Raw genomic sequence first — 24,260 nt, 5'->3', positions numbered from 1 at the left:
ATTACTACAGGTAAGCTTTCCTGTGATTTTATTTCCTTCAGTGACAAAGTCTTTTGTTAGATTATGATTATGCCGCACAGTGGCCATCGATAGCTGCCTTCAGCAAATAAACGCAGACCAAAAACAGAATAAAAGTCCCACACGTAAAATCTGAATCAGTATTTAAATTAGTAAGATCACATATCAAGAAATGCGTTCTCATTTTTTTTCTTAAGCTGCCTCGATGACACAGCAAATTTATTGAGCCATATAGACCAGGCAGGAAAGTGTCTAATTTGATGATAGTTCGGTTCTGAGCTAGCTGATCTCGGCTGTAGGGGCATTACAATAACAACTTGTATTTATATAGTGCCTTTAACGTAGTAAAATGTCCCAAGGCGCTACACAGGAATGTTAATAGGCCTCAGTCCCACTAGGTTGGAGAGAAGTGAATCAGCTAGAGTTCCCACTCCTGAAAGTGTATATGCATGGGCAGGTTCTCAGATCTATGATTTAGGAGCATATATAGGTAGAGGGCATACAATCTCATCTCATGTATTTCAGATAGTAGATAGGTTTGAGGTGTCCAAGCACATCTGCAACACCATGAAGGAGGTATGCCAGGGCATGAAGAACATCATGGTGTGTTGGTGACCAGGAGATATCACAACAGGAGGAGGTTCTACGGGTAATCACTGCTTCCGAGTAACAGGAAACACTGTTTCGATAGATTCTCTCAAGGGCACCCTAGCTTGGGATTTCAGAAATTTAATTGGGACCATTCGGCCTGCTCACATGGTGACCATTAGACTAATTGAGCCCCGCGCACAGAACCAGTAGCTTGAAAGGAATGGTCATAGAAGTTGTTGTTTCTCGCGAGTGACAACATAGCTGCATTAATCAAACCCTCCTCAAAAACCTGCACAGGAGGGAGCTTGTGGCCTGGGCCCAATAGACATTGGATGTACATACAAAATGACACCAGAAGCAGATCTGCAAGGTCATCAGCATCACAAGTACTAAGGAAGACAGGTGTATCTTGTCTCCCATAATATGACTCTAGCCGCTCTCTCTGAAGCATGTGGAAAATCAAAGTGGGTGAGTAAGTGAAGGTGGGAGAAAATAGATTAATGGTAGTGAACGGCTGGAAAGTCAATGCGAAATGGGGACATAATAAAACAAGTCTGCCATTGCAGCTTTGTATTTGATTCTCCAAAAATCACAATTTATTTTTTTTAAGGGGAGGAAAAGAGGATAATCAGGACCTATATTCAGCACTGTATTTAAGGGCAAAATGAGAAATTTTGAGTCTGCCTTTAATGTTATTTTTTGGGTTGTTTTCCTGGAGATTACCATGAAAAGTAGAAAAACTCACCTAATGCCTTCGAGGGACTTCCCTGCTCCTTACTTCACATTCAACATCCTGAAGTTCAAAACCCTCTACTTTGAAGTCTGTCTTTTTTTCATGATTCACATACAAGGAGGGTATGTGCGGTTCCTCGAAGCAGTCTGACTCACTGTCCTCGAACCCTTCATGTGTGTACCCTCTAAATGTCTGTGATACACTCGGGTGCACAGCTAGTGTCACTGATGCTGTGGCGGTCACTGTAGTGAAAGGGTTACTTGGTCCAGGCACACTGGTAGAGTATGCTGGCAGTGTAGTCCTCGGATGGTGAGTCCTGTTGTTCCGAGACCTGTGTTGACTCCTGGAGGAATTGACAGGCTGGATGGGTTGAGCAACACCCCTGTTGTGCAGTTCATTGTTGGAGACCTGTTGCCTCCCTTCTCCTGCCGCCTGATGTAAGTCTTTAGGTTCTTGCCAGGCTAGCTGAGAACTAACAGAATCCACAGTAGGCCGAGGTTGTCCTTTTGAGTTTATGCGATTCTTCCTGTATGAGGAATCCTTAAGCTCTTTGTATGGCTTCACAATCTGTTGGGGAGCATTCAAAATAATATTGTCTACATATATATTTTTTCAACAATGTTTTAATATTCAAAAAATGACTGCATCATTCTAGCATTGCATGCAGTTGTCTAAAAGGTTATACAGGCCTCTGAAACTGTATGAACAGTCATTAGGATTACTGAGGCCTGCATTGGCTGTGGAGTAGTAACTAGTCCCACTGAAGGAAGGTGGTATTCTTTGAGTTCCTTTCCAAAGCAGCCTTATGAATGCAGAACTTGCAGACTGAATTATTATTTCCCAATGATATAAAGAGCAAAGTAAAATGCATGATTAGATATCTCCAGTGGAATTTTCCTTCTATCAATGGGAAAATTCTAGCCACAGTCTCTAAATATCTTTCCATGCACACATGATTTACAAGAACAGATTGGAGATGTAATTCGCTATTCTCCCTTTTTAGGGCAGGACAGTAAGGTAGCCGAACACGTGGATACCTTTGGACACCAGCAGTGCTCTCGAGTGACACAGCAAAAGATGGTGGGGGTGGGGAGAGGGGGGTAGAACTACACCAGCCACTTTTCCTTCCCTCCCAAAAATTAGATTAATGGATCTTTCACTCAATGAGCAACTTGAGTGGAAATATGGTATTTTGAATCCACTACTTGCACATTTACTGACAGCACCAATCAATTAATAAATATGTCCTTATGTTGCCTTTGATGTGTATAACCTAGAGATGAGCAACCTTTTAGTTTCCTGCTTTCGCTGTGGTAAAGGACCTAAATTCCATTTGTGACCTCTTACCAAAAGTTGTGGTCAATATGATTAGCTCATTATATGGGCTGGGTGCAACATTCAGCAGTGCAGCCCATTTCCATAGCCTACCATTTTCTGACTCCTATCAAAATGCCAATAGAAAATTGAAAATGTTTTGAATGACAAAGAAAGACACTTACCGTGACTCGTGGGAAGTTTGGGTTATTTCCAGACTCCACCAGTATCTGTGAGTGAGTTGGTGGGATGATGTACGCACTTTGGTCAAAGTGCGGCAGGTCCTCCTCGCTGATCCCAGACACTGTGGTCTCGGAGTAATATTCTGAATCGGAGGATTCAGAAAACGTACTCTGCTGACGTGGAAATGAACGGACATAAAAGCCGTGATGGTTCATGGGTGGAGGAATGGGCTCGGGTGAGGGGGTTGGCAATCGACTGCCTCTATCTGCTGGAGTGACCTGGAGACAAAGAGTCAAAAAAGATTGATGAGCAAAAATAAGGTTCAGCATTCTTGGCGGTTTTAAGAGGGATTAGTGGTACAGATGTCTCTGGGGTCCTGATTACACCCCATGTCTGATCTCCCAATAATATTTTTTCACTTCTGATATTTTTGTCTCTCGTTTTCTCTCATAGACTCGTGAGGGGTGAGGGGGCAGTAAGGTACTTTGGGCTTCTTTGGCGGAAACCTCCATTTACGCATGCAAATGGGGTTTTGGCCGAATTTTCGCCATACGATGGTGGAGTGGGAAAGGTCCCGAGGAAATTCAGCCCCAAGACCACAAACCAACTGCAGCCAAAAGAGTGAGTAGGCAGCCTTCTCCCAGGCTCCGACTATGGACGTATGCGAGAGTGCTCTGGGCACAAGACCCCACAGTGACCAGGCGGAGATTGAGAAATAAATAGCATTGGGGATTGCACCTACATCCCACCAGTGCTGTGATACTCTGCATCAGAACTCTAGCATTCTGTCTCTCTTCTTCACCCACTTGTGGTGATGGTATGATCGTAGTAGCCCTGTTCACACTATACTCAAGGCAGGACAGCCCTCTACCCAGTGACAAAAGTCAAACAGACATAGCACATTCAAAATAATCTCTGTGGCATTATGTTACATGCAGAATAATAGATACTCTGAAATGATTACAGAGTAGTAAATCACATCAAAGGTTTCACATGGTTTGTATACAAAATAATGGATACCTGCGAATTAGTTACAAGACTTTAATCTAATCATGGGGTTCAGATCAGGTCACAAACTGGGAGAGTCGCTGAACCCCAAGACTAAGATTTCAGTCTAGAGTTACTGAGCTGCTGTGCTTATGCTGCAGATTCACAACAAACATGAATTTGTAACTCATGTATAAAAAGGGCCTGCTTCCAATTATATTAATTACCTTTACTGGGTGAAGCTCTTGTTACACAAAATTCAGTTTTCAATGCAAAAGAACCTAAATCTTTTGTTAATCAAACACAAACATGCTTCTAAAAGCAATTTGCATTTGCTGTTTGAGAAATACTCAGACAAAATTTGAAGCTCTGGGATAAAGTACTGGGATTAAAGGTGACACAGAGGAGCCAATGTAGGACATTAGAAAAGGTACAAATTGTGTGTTTTAGAAAGTGTGTTTTATCTGGGTTTGTTGTTACAATGGAGCCGTCGCTAGGTTGGTTAAGGTATATCAAGCTGCAAGGTGCTGTATTGAAGGTATCTGCTATTTCAGAAAGTGTAATAGTGAGGGATGTGAGGTATATCAGAGAGTGTAATAGTGAGGGATGTGAGGTATATCAGAGTGTAATAGTGAGGGATGTGAGGTATATCAGAGAGTGTAATAGTGAGGGATGTGAGGTATATCAGAGAGTGTAATAGTGAGGGATGTGAGGTATATCAGAGTGTAATAGTGAGGGATGTGAGGTATATCAGAGTGTAATAACGAGGGATATGAGGTATATCAAAGAGTGTAATAGTGAGGGATGTGAGGTATATCAGAGTGTTATAGTGAGGGATGTGAGGTATATCAGAGAGTGTAATAGTGAGGGATGTGAGGTATATCAGAGAGTGTAATAGTGAGGGATGTGAGATATGTCAGAGTGTTATAGTGAGGGATGTGAGGTATATCAGAGAGTGTAATAGTGAAGGATGTGAGGTATATCAGAGAGTGTAATAGTGAGGGATGTGAGGTATATCAGAGTGTTATAGTGAGGGATGTGAGGTATATCAGAGAGTGTAATAGTGAAGGATGTGAGGTATATCAGAGAGTGTAATAGTGAGGGATGTGAGGTATATCAGAGTGCTATAGTGAGGGATGTGAGGCATATCAGAGAGTGTAAATGCAAAACATTTTGTACGGTTTCTTGATTAGTGAAGTACCAATATATGCATGCTATATCACAGTCTTGTACACATAAGAGTATTATAAAAATATGGTGAGCGCTGTGAGCTATGCCTAACAGTGTTATATGGAGGGTTGTGTCTTATATCAGAGGGTGTGGTATGCCAGAATGTTGTAGTGTGTATTATAAAGGGAGAGTATTGTGTGTGGATGTTAATGAAGCAACAATAAACCATCCATGCTATATCAGGAGTTGTGCAATTCTAAAGACTGCTCCAGTGAGGGGCATAGGATATATGTTGAGGGGGCACCTGAGCATGTCAGATTGTGTATGGTTTCTTTATTAGAGAAGGACCTATGAAGAACGTATGTCAAGTCAGGGGCTGGCATCGATCAGACAGTATATAGGAGAGCTATGGGTTCCATCAAAGCATGTGTTACATCAGGTAGTGCTATTGTGAGGGGATGATAAATTGTCAAAAGGAGGTTTCAGGCAATCCCTAATTGAAAGATAGCTTTTCAGGCACATATTAATCCAGGGAGTGTGTGCCTCAATCATTAGGAAAACGAGCTTCCTGCATTTAACTCTCCATGCACCCAGCCAAATGAAACCTGCTATTACTGATTAGGAAAAGGCTGGAGCCGATGCAGAGCAGATGGAAACATCCAAGCCCCTGGGGAAAATGAGCCTTGCATGTTTAGTTTGGAGCACTAGTCAGATCCAACCACAGATCTTCTAGGTTTGTAATATTGTTCCTCTCGCCATTCACTGCTATTTAGAAAAGTAAATTGAGGAGGTGCTGAAAGCTGCATGAACAACCTAAGTGAGAGTGGGGCAAGACAGAGAAAGACAAATACTGACACCAAAAAATGAATATCAATACTGCAAGGTTGGATTATGAGTCTTGCCAATGTATGTCACTGCGTAAAAATCAGGCAGCCAAGTACTGCCCGTTCACATTCAGGTACATGTGGGGACATGGGTTCAGGATGCATCCCACAGAAGAGAGGGGGGTTTGTGGGGCGAGGAAAGGATGTCTGGGACGAGGAAGGTCTAAACTTTCCTTTTGGAGCCTGGAGAGGAGGAGCATTCCTGCCCTTCCTCGGCTTCACAAAGGAACGTATAAAACATACCCTGAATGGCCTCTTCTACTTCCTGGTCCTATTCTGACAGGCCTTCACCTTGCTGGAAAGCTTCAGCAAGTCTTTGCTCAAGCTGAAGTTAAAATTGCAGTCGGGCCCAATGACATCATCAGATCCGGATCTGCCTTTTTAAAGAAGGACCCCGCCGGCGTTAGGCGGGTAGCTCAGCCGCCTGTCCAGGAGCGGTGGTAAAAATCAGAAATGGTGGGATCTGAGCAGTAAGCCGTTCATTGGATTTTAACTGCTAGGGTTAAATTCTACCCCAACATAGCACTTGCCACAACAAATCACTTGCCCAATTAATGATATACAGAATTACGCTCGTTCTGGCAGTAGGTCTAAGCAGGTTCAATAAATCAAGAATTTGCCAAGCTTACCTCAGCTGGGGGTCCAATGACTGACAGCAAAACAGGAAGTAGAACCAGACCATTAAGGATACCCAAAACTGTTAATATGGTCAAAACAGCAAAAAAATACCTGCAAATGGAGAACAGAAATTCATATTGTTAGAACACTCTCATTTTGGTTTAATGTTATTGCTTTAATTATACTTTATGCTCATCAAGGTCAGGCACAAACCTGGTAATTCCAAGTCAGCTAGTCTGGCATCCATAATGGCAAAAATATTGAAGAGTGAGGTCAAGGGTTGATCTTAGTATTTTGAAAGGGAAGGGATCAGTACCTGAGGACAGCAAACTATTTGTCTATCAGCTACTATGAGAGCCAGTAAGGGAAGTTGGACGATGAGAACTTTAGTGGGCATGGGATCAAAGAAAAGAAAACTAAAGAGATGGCTTTCAAGACAAGAGTGGTGGAGTGGTTATGTCTGACTTAGTGGGCAAGCGAAGGAGGGAAACAGCAGAGGCAGCTAAAGGGCTGGTGTGAATCCGCTTGGTGACTAAACAGAAAACTAAGCAGCCAATATGTGTTGGATGGGTCATGGGAACATGGCGAGAGGAAAGAATCTGCTCAACTCTGTCCATCCTGACCAAATTGAGGGATGTGAAAATATGAATGTAGCTACATGATGCAGTTACCACCCCCCAGCCACCACTACAACCACAAACATTCACCACCCTCCCTTTGAATACACTGCAATCCCACATCTTTTGTCAATGCATTTTGAAACTAGGTGGCATATTCCAAGGTCAGCTGTGAGCTACATCTCTTGTTGTGTAAGTAAATTGGGAAAGGTTGTGAATAATTATGGCCAATTTTCAGTTTTGGGCCTGCTGGTCTGGAGGCATTCATTACAGAGCAAAGGGCCTCCACAGAAAGTCCTTACTCTACTTAGAAGGATTAAGACATTTGGCGCGATTTCAAGTGAAATTCCTCAGCAGAAGGCTTAGCCCAATTCCCAGTGGCAGGCTCATCTATCATTACAGTCTTGGTACTTCCTGCACTGTGTGAGTATATGTGTGAGAGAGAGAGAGAGAGAGAGACTTAGTTCTACACTCAAGAAAAATCCAGTCTTCTCCTTTTTCAGAGTATCACACCCCTCATACATGGAACCCAGTATTCACTACTACTCCTTTAGAGGGAATCCTCATTCTAAAACCCTCTTAAATGATGCAGAAAGGAGCTGGAAGCTTACTGTGGCAGTTTAGATAAATTCTTTGGAATTGCAGTGGAAAACTGTTCAGTGTTCAAATATATTGCACAGATTATGCATTCAGAACCCACATTTAAAAAGAAAATTTGTAGTGAACTTTGAACTTATCAAGTGCTCGATGCGGAGCTTCTTCACAGCAAATGAGCCAAAGGTGGGCAGCGGAAACGTTACAAGGACACCCTCAAAGCTTCCCTGATAAAGTGCGACATCACCACTGATACCTGGGAGTCCCTGGCCAAAGACCGCCCTAAGTGGAGAAAGTGCATCCGGGAGGGCGTTGAGCACTTAAAGTCTCAACGCCGAGAGCATGCAGAGGTCAAGCGCAAACAGCGGAAAGAGTGTGCGGCAAACCAGTCCCACCCACCCCTTCCCTCAACGACTATCTGTCCCACCTGTGACAGAGTCATACTGGACTGTTCAGCCACCATAGAACTCACTTCAGGAGTAGAAGCAAGTCTTCCTCGATTCCGAGAGACTGCCTATGATGATTATGATATCAAGACCAAAGTTGGCTGTTTGAAAAAAAATAGAATGAACGTGCATTTATATCGCGCCTTTCAAAACCGCAGGATGTCCCAAAGTACTGGTGTACTGTAGGAAAACACAGCATCTGATTTGCGCTCAGAAAGGTCCCACAAACAGAAATGAGCTAATGACTAAATAATCTGTTTTTAATGATGCTGGTTGAGGAATAAATATTGGCCAGGAAAACTGCCCTGCTTTTCTTCGAAACGTGCCATGGGATCTTTTACATCCACCTGTGAGGCCAGCCAGGCCCTGGATTCAATATCTCATCTGAAAGACCTTTGGTGGATTTTATATCCTTCCTTTTTGTTGTTGGGTTTAATATTGATCCATCCTCAATATACCTTCTTTTAAGCATTTGATGATCATTTAAAATGTGCAGTAGCCTAACTTATTTTTTAAAACACAGGAATTGTTGCAAACTGGGAACTCAGGCACAGCTGCAGAACAGCAGTAATCTTTCTACTAGTCCTTTCTGCCTTTTCTGCTTTAAAGCCTTTGAGCCCCATGTGTGCAGAGGAAGGCCAAGTGTTTATTTAACAGCACAGCAAGATAAGCAACAATATACATTGCTTGGAATTCATGCAACTCCAATGGAGCCTAAGGATCTGTCTCCCCGCCTCACTGAAAACATTTTTTTTTGGCTTATGAATTTCCACTGTGGCTTGGTTATGTCTACACATGTTTGGGGTTGGCGATGAAACCTCTTGTATTACCATTTGTTAAAGGAGCCTTGGCATCTCACGAGGAGCCAGTGGTTACAGCAGATAATACCCCGTTGAAATCCTTTGTACGTCTCCTATAATCTTGCTAACACGGGTTGACAAATTTCTAAAAGTGATTTAAGGAATGGCATTGGTCACAGCAGAATGAACCCAATCCACATGTCCCTTCTTTGTGCCAATCTCCTTCTCGCCCTGTTAAAAATAGTTATGGTCCTGGCTTCTAAAACTGCTGATGAATCATTTAGTAAAAGATTCTTGCAGTGATATTGTTGAAATGCCAAACTTCAGTCACTCTTTTTTTTCTTGATCCAAACACAACTCCCTCTCATTTTACTGCCTCCCTCACTTACTGCCAGAAAATTCACCAGACTGAATTATCCGCATTGCTATTTGTTTCATTATAATAGCCACTTCAGTGTTTGTCTTCTACCAATGCTAAGAACAGAGGGAAGAAAATGCTTTGCCTCAGCCGCCCTCCTCTTCCCCCGTGATTGAGATCAGATCACGGTGTGGAGAATCACGAGATGCAAAGTCTCTCCCTAGGACTCTGAGGCTCCGTCACTTTAACTAGCCACAAGACCAAGAGTGGTCACTGCTACAATATACAATCCCCTTCCCGGTGGCTGTGGGGTTAACAAAATTTGACTTTGGTGTTCAACAGTGGCAAATTAACATGCTGGCTGACTTCCCCCACCCCCACAACACCAAGAAAAAAAAATTAGGCCTTGATTGCCACCCTCCTTTGCCCTTTGTAACAAGGGGGGGGCCCTCCTGTTACTGCAATCAGACAAATAACCATCTTCTATTTATTTTACTTAAGCCAACAGTCTGAAAATCAATCGGTTGGGCTGTTGTACAAGACCTCCATGCAGGCAGCATGTCAGAATCCCGTTGTTTATGCTTTCTGTAATCTTTTCCATTCTGAGGAAGGCTCGCTGAAAAATGCAGAGTTTGTTCAGCTGTTTATGGTGCATGCACCATAGAAGAAATATTTACAACAACTTCTTTACACTAACCCACGCTATCTGACTGGCTCTCTAAACAAGACCTCCCTGATCGAAAGTCTACCTTGTGGTTCATTTAGTTCAATGTTTAAAATAAAAATGACAGTTTGGGCTTTCAAAATATTATCTCTGTTTCTCATCATTTCTAAATGATTTGGAGTGGAAAATATATATTTTTCCTGTTTTTCTATCAACTTTTCCCATTTTATTAACGATCCTTTTCCCCTCTGCCACCTATGCAAGAATTCTCTCTGATCAACTGGGTAGCCAGGCAACCTAGTCCCAACCCTCTGCCAATGCCACTCTGTGGGTTGACTCACAGTCTATCATGGTCCACCTTCTCCCAATATGATGCCAATATATGAGAGTATAAAAGTCACCTTGTGCGGTAATAACACATTTGAACCTCAGCAGGAATTTCAACCTCTTTCGCCCCCTCTGCAAAATAGCTAACACAGGCAGAGGATTTTACTTGGATTTTAACATTTATTTTGTGACTGGCCAACTGATTTACTAGCCTTGTCATGAATAAAGTGTGTTTTTACTGAACTAGCAGGGTTCATTACACTGCAGGATGTGCAGCAATATGATGACTGCTATTTTAGTGTTTTCTTTAGGTTATGCTATGTGGATCCATATAGTGTCAACCATGGCTCAGTAGTAGCACTCTTGTTTATAAGCCAGATGTTGTGGGTTCATGCACCGCCCCAGTGACTCAAGTGCATAGCCCAGGCTGGCACTTGAGTGCAGTTCTGAGGGAGTGCTACGTTGTTGGAAGTGCTGTCCTTCGGATGAAATGCTGAACCAATGCCCTGTGTGCCGTCGCAGGTGGACGTAAAATATCCTATGGCACTACTTCAAAGAAGAGCAGTGGAGCTCTCCCTGGTGTCCTGGCCAATATTTATCCCTCAAGCAACATCAAAACCTAATTATTTCATTGCTGTTGGTAGGAGCTTGCTGTGTGCAAATTGGAGGCCGCGTTTTCTACATTACAACAGTGACTGCACTTCAAAAGTACTTCATTGGCTGTGGGACGTCCTGAGGTTGTGAAAGATGTGATATAAATGCAAGTTATTCTTTCACCAAACATGCTCTACTGACTGAAAATGCATTTTAAAAAATGGATGCAGGAGGAGATGACAATTAAATTATCTTTATTTTATTTTTGCTATCACTTTATATCCTAAAATCTTAATTGACATTTCTCTTTGGCAAGGCATCTGGAATAGCTTCAACTTTTGAAGTGGATATCAGTGATAGCCGGATGACGTTTCCAGCTTGGGACTGGATTTCAAGAATGACAAATTTCATCTGGATTCAGGCGTCTCTCTTCCCTGTGTACTGGCCTCCAGAGATATGCTGGGTCCCATCTGAGCCAGTGGGGCAGGAACTCCCAGTATAAGGATTTCCTGCCCCATCTCTGGCTCGAGATAACATCTGCCCTGTAGGGGGCGGTAGAGGGTCTGCTCCATACAATACAAGACAGAAACTCTGGGTTCTGCCACAGTTACGGCAGTGCCCCAAGGAATTGTGGCCCTTCTGAGTCACGTACCCACCAAGGCTGATCTGGCAAACCTTCAGGCAAATGGCTGTAAAGTAGCATTGCTAGGCTGCCTGCCTGCCTCCCCTCTCAAGCTGGGTGTATGGTTCAAGGAAGAAGGGAAACACATATACAAAAGCTAGGGAGAAAACAAAAATGAGCTTACTTCATCATTAGATATTTAATTTTATAGTACATTTAAAATCTCACCAGTTCCATTTTACTTAAAGCAATGGATTTGAGATTCAGAACATTAGTCCCAGCTCCCTCCGGAAGGCAGTGTGTTCCAGTCTAACTTCTGCTCTGGGAACACTTATGGACTGGATATCTACTCAGTGTCATAGGTTACATCAATCAAATGAGCAGGAATGACAGCTGAGTATCACCCTTACAGGGAGCGATGAAAAAGACTTAAATCACTATCACATATGGGCATCAAATTCCCTATAGACATTGGACACTGCTTCAGCACCTCAGCACATCTATTGCAGACATTCTGTTCTATCATTGGCACGTTTAAAAGAATACAGCAACAGCTTGCATTTATATAGCGCATTTAACATAGTAAAATGTCCCAAGGCGCTTAACAAGTGTGATATCAATAAAAAAATATTTTGACACCGAGCCACAACGGAGATATCAGGACAGATGACCCAAAAGCTCGATGAAAGAGGGAGGTTTCAATACAGTTTATTAATGTTTAATTCAAAGATTATTTAACCCTGAAATAATAATAATTGAGGTGCTGCATTGGTTTGAGGTGCTGCATTAATTTGAGGTGCTGTAATAGTTTGAAGTGCTGCAATAGATTGAGGTGCTGTGTTAGTTTGAGGTGCTGTGTTAATCTGAGGTCCGGAAATAGTTTGAGGCGCTGTATCACTTTGAGAATAAAAAACGTTTCAGCGATCACATCATTCTTTTAAAACGTGTCCTCTTTTTTAAAAAAAAAATGCTGTCTCACCCTCCCTTGTTTAGTTGCAGTCCCCAATACCACAAACCATCCCCCAAATGAGAGTGCCTGTAGGTGGCTACTCCCAAGCCTGTGTAAATATCACTCTGTATTTCTCTATTATTGGCAGGGGCAAGGGCTCCTCCCCCATTCCAGGGTCAGTCACTCTCCTTCACTGTAAGGAAACACTGCCCTCACCCTCATCCTCTCTTTATCTCCCTTTTGGGTTGGGGGTAGCGGAGGGGGGAATAGAAGAAAAATCGCTGATGTATAACATTATGTTTTCAACTCTGCAGGCGAATATAGTTCTTTTAAAGTCAACTGTAAATCTCACTGACGAATCTCATTCATCTCCCAAATGATGAGTTTCCATTTTCAGGTACAGCATCAGGTTGGGGGAGGAGGGGCTCCAGGCAGGAGGAAGTGCCAGATGAAAGCTAGGCACTTTCTGACAGGGGAAGGGTGGAGAGAAAACAGCAATTTGTTTCAGATGAGAGGGAGGAAGTTAGGACGTTTTTCTTTCCCCCCCAGAAGATTCCTATTCTTACATCGCAAGCATGGTGTGATTATTGAACCTCTCGATCAGTCCCCACTCTGGAGACATTATTGCATTCAGCGAAAATACAAGCCAATATTGACGCACACAAGCTGTAACAGTATAAGAGGCTGGGTCCCTTGTGCAGAAAGGAGCTGTACTGAGCCCAGAATGGCAAGTTTCCAACAATTCTGTATTTGACTCCCGCAGTCATTAGATCAGATTATATTCCCACTTTCTGATGTATAAGAATTGCTGGGGCATGATACTGCTAACATTCCCCCAGAATTACAACACTTCTAACATTCTCCCAGTGTTACAGGAATGCAACAGCGTTAACATTCTCAGAGCTGCAGGAGTACAAGATTTCTAACATTCTCCCAGTGCTACAGGAATGCTACACCTTTAACAGCACCTAGTGTCAACATGACTTTCATTGAAGTTTGAACATGTTACCACTGTCCCGCTGAGGCAGTCAATTGGCATGTGAAAGGAATTGTGCCTGTAAATGGCCAAAGAGTGGAAGAATGTGTGATTTCTCATCACCCTACTACACTGGTAAACAAGTAAAAGATTTACCCCCAAGTTCCAACATGTTCAGCACCCATACTGAAATGGCTCAGGAAGAGTGAGGGACTGAATGGAGTCCATGTACTTTGCCACAGAGACACAATGAAGCTGAACCTCAGAGAAAATCAACAACAGCTGCATTGACGGACACCTGATAAAAGTTATTATGGGTTAACCTAACTCGTCAGTCTAGAAACTGATGGGATTGGGTGCAACGCTGGTTTTACACCCTACCCGATCTTAATCTCCATTAAAGCCAATGGGGCTGGACGTAGAGCCAGCATTCCACTCAATCCATTGGCTTCCCACCAGGTGAGTCAGGTTAAAATTGCCTCCATTTTCTCACCCTCTTTTTTGGGGAATGGTATTTACCAACATCAGGAGCAGGGGAAACGAAACGTTCAAAATGAAATAGATAAAAATATATATTTTTTAAAAAGTTCATCCATTCTGGCTTATTTGCATTGGATAATAGGAAAGAGAAGTTTGTCCCGGCAGGGTTCTCCACTCAAAACCTACCTAATGATGAAGTCAAACTCAGAACCAGCCAACATCAGGACCCCGAGTAGTGTGGAGATTGCCCCGTCTATTACTGGTGCAAACATGTGTTCCAGTGCCACAGCGGAACGCAGATTCCTATTCCCAATGGCAGTCAGGAAACCCTATAGTGTAATAAATATGACATATTTGTAATAGGCAAATTGTACAAATAGGAAGAAATGCACCTAAACACATTATTAGGTTTAAAAATTAAATTAACAGGATTTACAATTAACTCAAATGAATTTGCTAAATACCCCAGATGTTAATTTCTCTCTTGCTGCAAAAAGGAAAACACTTTTCTTTTAGAGTCATAGAATTATAGAAGTTTACGGCACAGAAGGAGGCCATTTGGCCCATCATGTTTGTGCCAATCAAAAAAGAGCTATCCAGCTTAATCCTACTTTCCAGCTCTTGGTCTGTAGCTTTGTAGGTTACGGCACGTCAAGTGCATATCCAAGTACTTTTTAAATGCGATGAAGGTTTCTGCTTCTACCAACATTTCAGGCAGTGAGTTCCAGACTCTCTGAGTGAAATGTTTCTCCTCAATTCCCCTCCAATCCTTCTAACAATTACTTTAAATAGTTGTATCTACAATGGTCATCAACGTTAAGTCTATTCTGCAGCTAAATTATTCTGTTCTAAATTGACATATTTATCAGCACCACCATCACTAACTTGCATTTATTTGGCGCCTTAAAAGTAGAAATTGTCCCAAGGTGCTTCACAGAAGTATAATCAGACAAGAATCAACACTGAGCCAAAGAAGAATATATTAAGAGGGGTGATTAAAAGCTTGAGCAATGAGTTTTTAAGAAGGGTCTTAATGAGGAGAGGGAGGTAGAGAGGCTGAGACGTTTAGGGAGGGAACTCCAGGACGTTAACAGCCGAAAGCATGACCATCAATGATGGGGCGAAGGGAGTGGGCCAGAGTAGGAGGAATGCAGAGACAGGAAACAACTAGAGAGTGAGTCACGGGTTCAGCACCAAGACTTGACTGTGGGCAAAAGTCATTGCCCTAATGATGGGCTGCGATTGCCCTTGTTGGCAGGAATATACACGACTATGGTGATCTACTTACCAGAGCTACATGGACAGTGAATTCCACTCCAATTCCAACAGATGCAATCAGGATCACTACAGGGATTGCACTCAGTTTGATGCCCATCAGTCCCATAATTCCAAACAGCTCCACTGTCATCATAGCCAGAATAAACACCTACAGATAAACAAGAGAAGATGAAGATCTTAGACTTGGATGGATAGCAAGAACTCTCAATGACTTGGGCTTGGGTGGAGAGAAGTCCAACTGCAATGGGTAGTGTCACCAGGGTACAGTACCTTACAAGGCATTTTACCATTTATATGTATGGTGCATGAGTGAAATGACACTGTTAATTTCTTACATATAATCACAATTTCCATAAAATACTAGGTTTCAAAATACAAAAAAAAGAGAAGAAATTCTAATAGATAGTGCTGCAGTAGATACAGGAATAGAAATGCACAGTTTGGTTTTTACCTTGAGTAATTAATCAGTGAAACAGAGGCTTGCATACTGCTAGACAAGAATGAAATTGGTGGATAAAAGCACAGATATTATTCAGAACCCGGTAAGTTGCTCTTTTACAGGATTAGGCAAATATCTTGCCCTTGGTGTTGAATTTGCCAAAGTTTGTAGCTCTCCCCTGCCAACCGACCCATTATAATGCAGTCCTTTGGAGCCATACGAGTCAGAAGGTTGTGGGTTCAAGTCCAACTCCAGGGATTTGAGCACAAAAATCTAGGCTGACACTCCAGTGCCGACAGTTAATTCTTGAGGGACTGCTGCACTGTCGGAGGTGCTGTCTTTTGGATGAGACATTAAACCGAGGTCCCGTCTGCTCTCTCAGGAAGACATAAAAGATCCCATGGCACTTTTTCGAAGAAGAGCAGAGGAGTCATCCCGTGTGTCCTGGCCAATATTTCAACATAGGCAGTCCCTCGAATCATAGAAAGATAGAAAATAGGTGCAGGAGTAGGCCATTCGGCCCTTCGAGCCTGGACCACCATTCAATATGATCATGGCTGATCATGCAACTTCAGTATCCCATTCCTGCTTTCTCTCCATACCCCTTGATCCCTTTAGCCGTAAGGGCCACATCTAACTCCCTTTTGAATATATCCAATGAACTGGCCTCAACAACATTCTGTGGTAGAGAATTTCACAGGTTCACAATTCTCTGAGTGAAGAAGTTTCTCCTCATCTCAGTCCTAAATGGCTTATCCCTTATCCTTAGACTGTGACCCCTGGTTCTGGACTTCCCCAACATCGGGAACATCGAGGATGACTTGCTTCCACGTCAAAAAGTTCACAGATGTCTCAATGAAGAACCTAAAATTCCAGGTCCCGAACTATATCTTGAAGGGTGGAAGATGCCTGTGCGTGAATTATTTTAACGTGTGGTGATCGTTGCACACCAGCCAACACATGGGCTTGACAGAGCTAGGTCTTGGTCCAATAGCAAGGATTAACCAAAGCGACTGGAGACCAGCTCTGCCGCACGACCTAGTGCGCAAAGTATCGCAATGTGGGCTGGCCTATGCTGCCTCTGGGTCCCAAACTCATGCCTCTCCTGGGCCCCGATCACCTCCCTTGACAATCTCTCGCCACTTCTTTGCCTGACCTCGTCTCTCCTGCTATATCTGTCCGCACTCCAACCAGCCAATATTTATCCCTCAATCAACATACAAAAACAAATTATCTGGTCATTATCACATTGCTGTTTGTGGGAGCTTGCTGTGCGCAAATTGGCTGCCGCATTTCATACATTACAACAGTGACTACACTTCAAAAGTACTCCATTGGCTGTAAAGCGCATTGGGACGTCTGGTGGTCTTGAAAGGCGGTATATAAATGCAAGTCTTTCTTTCATATAGAACATACGTTGAAAAATGGTACAGGATTTGTGTCATAAGAACAAAGTTCTTTATGGGTTCTCCATCAAGTTGTATAAAAATGTGCTAAAGAGAGTATTTTATTTTTTCTTGTTCATATTTCCTCACTTATGTGGGTGGCAGAGTAATCTGAGAGAAACATGTTGCTCCCTTGCTTTCAATGGGCTATTCCACTGATGATGTCATGGATTGAGTTACTGCAGGTTTCCCACATTATCTTTTCAATTCATTACATCATCCAGTGGAACAGTTCATAGAAAAAGAGGGGGAAAATAAGATTTCTCGTATTAACATTTAAGGTGTATTCAAGACTTTTGAATGCTTGAAACAACTAAGGGACTCACTCGGTGACAGAATTAGAAAAGCTTCCTGTAAGTTTGAGGGTTTACTTTAAGGGTTAACTTCAAAAGGGGAGAAGAGAAAGGTGTTGCCCTTTTGTAAGAAAATGCTGGAGCAAGGGGTTTGTTTATAGTCTGTGCTTTTATCATCCGCTGCAAGCTATTTAAATGTAAATTCTTTCAGCCTCCTCTAGCCCAGACCTGGAGAAGATGAGGTTAGCAGCAAGCAAGCTTTCTCTCTGAACCTTGCTGGCACCATCATCTGTTAGGCATCGAGTTACAGGGGCCTCCTGTGATTCAATGTTTACAAGGAATGTCTACCACCTTTAAAGTGGGGACAAATAAACCTTTTGTTTAATTTTTTTATTCCACAGGACCAGCGCCCACTCCTAACTCTTTGCTTGCAAGTTGAAGCCTTACACATTTGGCTGAATGACTACAGTGAACAGCCAGGGTTTTGCGTGCCTGCATGAAAATTGGTTCTCTCTTTTCTTTTTCGGCTTCCCTGTACCTAGGTTATGATAAGATTCTTGCTTTGAAGTCAGCACGGGGCAGGTTTCGTCACGCATACCCTGTTGTTTGACTAGCGCAAAAGGAACCATAGATAACTTTCAAGATTCCTTCATAATGAAATTGAATAGGATTACTATACATGGATGAGTTTCCAGCTTGCCACAGTTATAAAGGGCATTGTCACTACTGTAACTAAGCATCAAATAACAAGAAAAATATATATAGTTTAAATTCCAAAGTAATGTTTTTTTTAAAAACAGATTTTTATAGAAAAATATGTCGGCAGGGGTTTTGTGCAGAAACATATTGTGCCATAAAATGGGAGGAAAATATTTCACATCCGAGATACACTGGTCTTCCCTCCCCATAGTTATTTTCCAATCTCAGCTGTACCAAACTAAAGGCTGGTCTCTGCTCCTCAAGGAGAGAACATTGACGGGCAGCTCATCCCTCAGCCTTGGTGCTGATGCACGTTGACTTGTTTAGTGGCCAACTGAACAAATAAGAGGGTTTTGACTTCACAATTCCACTTGTGTTCAAGCCTATCAGCATGTAATGTTGAGGAAAGGGAGTCTCAATGCCTGCGGGTACACTACAAGGCTGTAATTGAATGGGGGAGGGGGTCGTTCAGATAATATCACAAATTACAAGAATGAAACTTGAGTATTTTGTGAACATCATCCAAAACCCCTCAATTAATTTACATCCTTGTAACTTAATTCCCGATTTTTATTATTTCCATCTTTTGAACTCAGTATAAACCATATGTCCTTTAGAGAACATAATGGTTTCTCTTAATTGTTGCAGTTTCTGTATTTTGGTAAGAAAGACTTGCATTTATATAGCATAGTTCATGATCTCAGGATATCCCACAGCGCTTTACAGCCAATGAAGTGTAGTCATTGTTGTAATGAAGGAAACATGGCAGCCAATTTGCACACAGCAAGTTCTCATAAACTGCAATGAGATCTGTTCTTTTTAGTGATGTTGATTAAGGGATAAATGTTGGCCACGACACTGGGGAGAACTCTTCTGCTCTTCTTTGAATAGTGCCATGGGATCTTTTACATCCAGTTGAGAGGGCAGATGGGACATTGGTTTAACATCTCTTCCGAAGGACGGCACCTCCATCAGTACTGTACTGGAGTGTCAGCCTGGAATTTGTGCTCAAGTCTCTGGAGTGTGACTTGAACCCCCAACCTTCTGACTCAGACGCACGAGTGCTACCACTGAGCCACAGCTGACACATTTGGCTTTGCAAAATGTTATTCATTCTACATTTCTCAATGTAAAGTATGTCTGCAGATTCTTTTCCAAAAGAATCAGTTTTCGGCAATTTCCTCTTAAAGCTGGGTTTGCTTTTCATGGTATTATTAACTGGGCCTTGGAAAAATGCCTTGCGGTGACCCCTCCTGGCCAACAGGCCTCCCTCTCCTTACTGTGAAATCCTTCCCAGCCACTTTGCTGCCATAGCCCGTCAGCTGCTGATGGATTGATTTAGCACGTGAAGGTCAAGCCAAGGACAATTCTTTCCCCAAATTCAAACAGACAAGGATGTGGGGGTCCCTTGAGCACTGACTATTTTATCACTGTTTTCTTAAAAGATTACTTCCCACTGTACTCCATCAGTCTCAAACAATATCGCCCACAATTTAATTTATTGGCAACTGTCAGTGATTCTTCAGAGACTAGTAGGGTTATAAAAATGAAGGTATCATACTGTATTTTCTCTGGCATTTGTGTTGTCAACTTCGATTCGTTTTTAAAGCTTTGGTTGATCTTGTAACAAAAAAAACAAGGTATTTGACGAACAAATATTAGAACCTCTCGGGTAGCAACACAAGATGCTAAAATATTGAATGTCCAGATTTCCAAATGTCATTTTGAGGGACACAATGGCCAGTGCCATCATTGGTCCTCCCAGGAACACAACTGGAAAGGCTCCATCCAAACTGTGCGTATGTGTCTGAGAAAAGGGCATGTTTTTTTTAAATCAAGATTGTCAGCCTTGATTGTGCTTTTGTACAGTATTCTGCTTACAGAAAATCATGGGCAATCTCTGAATTTTAAAGACCTTTCGGACACCGACCATGTGAAAAGGAAATGATTTACTCAAAGGCGCTGGGGAGAGGGTATTCGTCACAACTCGCTATTCCACCAATCATAGGATCAATATTGCAAATGTATTTAAAACAAATTGAACAGTTTGCATGTGCAAAACAACAACATTGAACATAATAAACCTCATCAAACAGAGCCACTAGTGGTAGGTAATAAAGAGGCCTGGGAGATGGTCGTTTGTTTAACCTCTCTGCTAGGGTAATACTTGGTGCGGGAAGAGAACAAATGAAAAGGGCCTGTCCAATGTTACCTGTAAGCTGCACGCGGGCACAGCTGTGCAACAATCGAGACCGTACTGTGTAGGCCGCTCACTAGCTGTTCCCTCTAAGATACCGCACATGCACAATTTAAAAGGTAGTGCACACGAAAAACATTTAGAAAGAACTTTGAGCCCACCTTTGACCCTGAACCACCTAAGCATTACAATTGTGGTAGGCGTATTTTTGATGTAGCTCTTTAAGGGGTCCAGTATTTGAACAAGATGCATACATCATGAAAGAAATAATAACGGAGGAAAGTGCAACTCCCCTGTCTGACCATCACAACCGTTAATTCTGAGAGACACTTACAATGATGCCAGCTGTCCAAGGGTTGAGCAGCAGCAGAGCGCACACCAGGAACGTGCAGGCCAACACAATGCTGATGGAGAGCAGAAACCAATGCCTCAGACCGATGTACTGTTCCCAGAACAGGAAAGGGTAACCGTTGGGATAGTTGAGCACCCCCTTCCTAGTGAACTCCTCACATATTGCTCTGATGCTCTCGATGGCTTCAATGAAATCTGAGGTTTTCTGCAGGCCGGTCAGGTAGAAAGGGAACTGAGCAAACTCGATAAGCTCCGCAGCAGGAACTGGGTAAAAGGGTGAGAGGAGGGAAAGGCAGAAAGAAGTTAAAATGAGGTGAAAAGTTAAAACATGATAGATTGTAACATTTGTGAAACTATACAATGTGACCCATACTGCAGTGGGTTTCAGGTTAATAGCACATGCTGTATCTATTATACTACTGAACAGGAAATTTCATTGTTGTAATTGATGTGGTAACAGCACCAGGAGTCTATGTACCACTGTTTCAGGGAACCACTGAAAGGGTCCGTCCTTATCTTACATTAATCTGTATAGCAGTGATTGCATTGATTGCAGCAGGTGGGACGAGGCTGCTGCAAAATAGATTTGCTGTCAGGGATTAGATGTGGTATGACTGCCATATGGAACATCTGAGCACTGCAGACGGGACATGACCATTTGGTACAGTCAGTGGATGTCCAGGTGACCTCTGCAACTGGGTCATGTGGCTGTTCGCTGCTGACTGTGATTGTTCAGAACAGGTGGTTGCTGCTAATTAGGCAAAGAAGGTCAGCAGCATTGCAACAATAGAGAAACCCGTCAGCACCCAGAGGGCATGACTGATCTGGCCAGATGATTCTTCAAACAGACAGGAGACCAGTTTACACAGAATCTCCTTAAAGTTGCCAGACTCCAGATTTCTTTGTGCCACCCTTTGCACCATCTCCTGACTAAGACGGCTCGCAGCCAGCCTAATTTTAAATCTCTATGCCAGTGCCACCTTGGGGTCCTGCTGTTAAAAAGAAATTATTCAGAACAGCCTTAGAGAGCTCATATTGCTCCAGCCCTACCTCACTGACTTTATCCTCCCCTAGACTAGGTTTTGCTGTAAAGGGAAATGAAGGCGAGCACATGAGCATTATCAGTCCAGGATGCAGTGCATCGATTCATTGACATAATGTGTCGCCGCCATTGTTCCAGATGGTTGTGAAGAAGCGCCCAGCTTGACTCCATTTTTTACAAGAACTGTGGGTCACTCCATCCCACAGTGACACCGATGACAATGTCAGACTTACTAAAAAGTGAATTCCAGCATGCTTAGCAAAATGATGATATAAATCGATGTGCATGCGGGAAACAAGAGATTCCTTTGGTGGTGTCATCGTTAAATAAATTATAGGTTAATTACTTTCAAAATGGCTACTGCCAACAGGGGAAAGCGGAATAGCAGGTGGTGATGGAAAGCCAATTTCAGTTTTATTTCACTATATTGATGGACTTTTATTGCACAATCAGGATGGTAAAGGTTTACAGGTAGATTTTAACAGTACATCCTCTGGGTTAAATTCTAAAGTTCTCCTCAAGACAGGCAAGGCCTTTCGCCCAGTCACACATAGACTTTGGAACACTTTGCAATACCTACTTCTCAAATTCTCTCCAGTTGTGTCATATTTGTCATGAATCCATTCAGGTGGGTGAGGGTTGAAGTTAGCCTGGGATGCAGCGTAACCCAGGGGGTCGTTGCTGACCCATACCGTGAGATAGATGTAAAAGCTATCAGGATTGATGATTCCATCCTCATCCACCAACTGCCTTGAAGTCAACTATAACAAAGAAGACGAGGAAAGTGTTATTGCAACTTTTTACCCTTATGTGGGACATGGACAAAATGGTGCACCAGCCAGCCCTAGAGACCACAACATAAATGAACAGTAAATTTGTCCTCACAAACATTGAAGCTTTCATCTTCGACAATCTGGAACTAGAAAGGTTTTAATTCTGATTTTATTTCTGTTCGTGATTTGTGAATAGTTTTCATTTATGATAGGGTGGAGTTTGCGTTCAGCAAAATGGAGAATATCCATGGTGGGGAATGGAACATTTTCCTGCTTTTTGCATCATATAATCATACAAGTATGATGGACAGGAAAAGGCCAGATAGTCCATCAAGTTGTGATAAAACTGAGCATCAAGATCCCCGTGGCCCCATCACCCACCAGGAGCCACGTAATCTCCTGGAATAGAGAAAAGATCAGAGAAAAAAAACATAGGCCAATTCAGGGAGAAAAAATTTGGAAAATTCCTATCTGATCCCCGAGAGCGATTAAAGTAAGTTCCAGGAGCCCACAGTGAGCATGAGGCACATCACCCAGTATCATCATCAAGTCAGGTACAACACAAGTTAGATTTGGAGTAAAGCTCCTTCTACTCTGCTCCTTATATATGCCTTAACCTAGTCTTAGAAGGCTATACAAGCATCAGTGTGACATTTCCTGCATTGAGTATCCTTGTAATCTGAATGGGACTCCTAATTGATTGCCAAATTAGGAATGTTGGAGAAAGGGGGTTTCCATTCCGTGAATTAAGACTGGATTCAAACCCAGGCCTTAGATTGTGTGCGCTAATCAACTGCGCCATTCAGATCCATAAAATGTTATGATTACTGACAGCTTAATTCGGTCATTCTAACAGAGAAGGCAATTTTGTGCCATTTGAGCCCAGCCTGAACAGACCAATCAAAGAACTGTATGCTTATCTGGCTCACCTGGTTATAGTTGAAGGGCTCTTTCTTGTTTCCAGTTTGTATGAGTAATTTATAGGCGAGAACTCCATCTTCTGAGCCATTGCGGTAACTCTCCCTGGTGATTTTGCCTGTCCGCCAATCTTCATCAAATGCAGCCTGTAACCCTGGGTGATGAAGTCAATAGCACGTGAGAAGTCAGAACGGCTGGCATGCAGCTACTATAACACAAATGAGAAATGCTTTTAGTCTGAGCCTGGGAAGAGCTCCTACTCACGCATGGTTGGGGATAGAGTATTGTGGGAGATCAGCTGTACAACTGACCCATCCTCAGATGAATACTCTTTACCACATGGTTGTCAAATTTATATTTACCAAAGCTTCTATCCATAATGGAGCCTCCAAAGTAAGATTGCTGCCACATTCGAAGTAGTATTGCTCAGGCAGTTAAGGCGCATCTTGGGAGCTCAGATGGCACCAATAAATCACTGAGGGGAAGCTTTGCCTCTTCACCACCTAGGCAGTAATCTGGCAGAGGGGATCGCTCACCCAATATAGAACTGGCCTAATTTTCATATGATTCATTTCAATGGAATGAAAACCTGGCAAGCTCTGCAAAGGTGGGTGTGATCTGCCCCACCAGATTATTGCCCTGAAGACAAAAATCTACCCCCGAGCTTCGCTCTCGTAATTGCGACAGTTACAAGTGTGCACTCTACACCTGCTGTCCTGGTCCTTCTAGGTGGTCGAGGTCACTGGCTTGGGAGGTACTGTCGAAGAAGCCTTGGCGAGTTGCTGCAGTGCATCTTATAGATGGTTCACACTGCAGCCATGGTACGCGAGTCACTTGCTGTCGAATACCCAGCCTCTGACCTGCTCTTGTAGCCACAGTATTTATGTCGCTGGTCCAGTT

At 42.8% G+C, this 24,260-nt stretch overlaps 1 protein-coding gene across 1 annotated transcript in view; it reads right to left on the bottom strand.

Annotated features, from left to right (window-relative positions):
- Positions 1 to 1,354: 1,354 nt before the first annotated feature.
- The window catches only part of ptch2 (patched 2), a 122,736-nt gene continuing 99,830 nt past the window's right edge, over positions 1,355 to 24,260 (bottom strand). The window contains exons 16-23 of the mRNA XM_070886061.1: positions 23,372 to 23,514; positions 22,250 to 22,430; positions 20,611 to 20,891; positions 15,214 to 15,351; positions 14,112 to 14,254; positions 6,510 to 6,609; positions 2,842 to 3,117; positions 1,355 to 1,909 (exon numbers count right to left, since the gene is read on the bottom strand). Coding sequence (XP_070742162.1) covers positions 1,355 to 1,909; positions 2,842 to 3,117; positions 6,510 to 6,609; positions 14,112 to 14,254; positions 15,214 to 15,351; positions 20,611 to 20,891; positions 22,250 to 22,430; positions 23,372 to 23,514 — 1,817 coding nt within the window. The remainder of the gene's footprint in view (positions 1,910 to 2,841; positions 3,118 to 6,509; positions 6,610 to 14,111; positions 14,255 to 15,213; positions 15,352 to 20,610; positions 20,892 to 22,249; positions 22,431 to 23,371; positions 23,515 to 24,260) is intronic.

Source organism: Pristiophorus japonicus, chromosome 8, assembly GCF_044704955.1.
Source record: "Pristiophorus japonicus isolate sPriJap1 chromosome 8, sPriJap1.hap1, whole genome shotgun sequence".
Classification (NCBI taxonomy): Eukaryota; Metazoa; Chordata; class Chondrichthyes; family Pristiophoridae; genus Pristiophorus; species Pristiophorus japonicus.
This window is presented reverse-complemented; position numbering and strand designations above follow the sequence as displayed.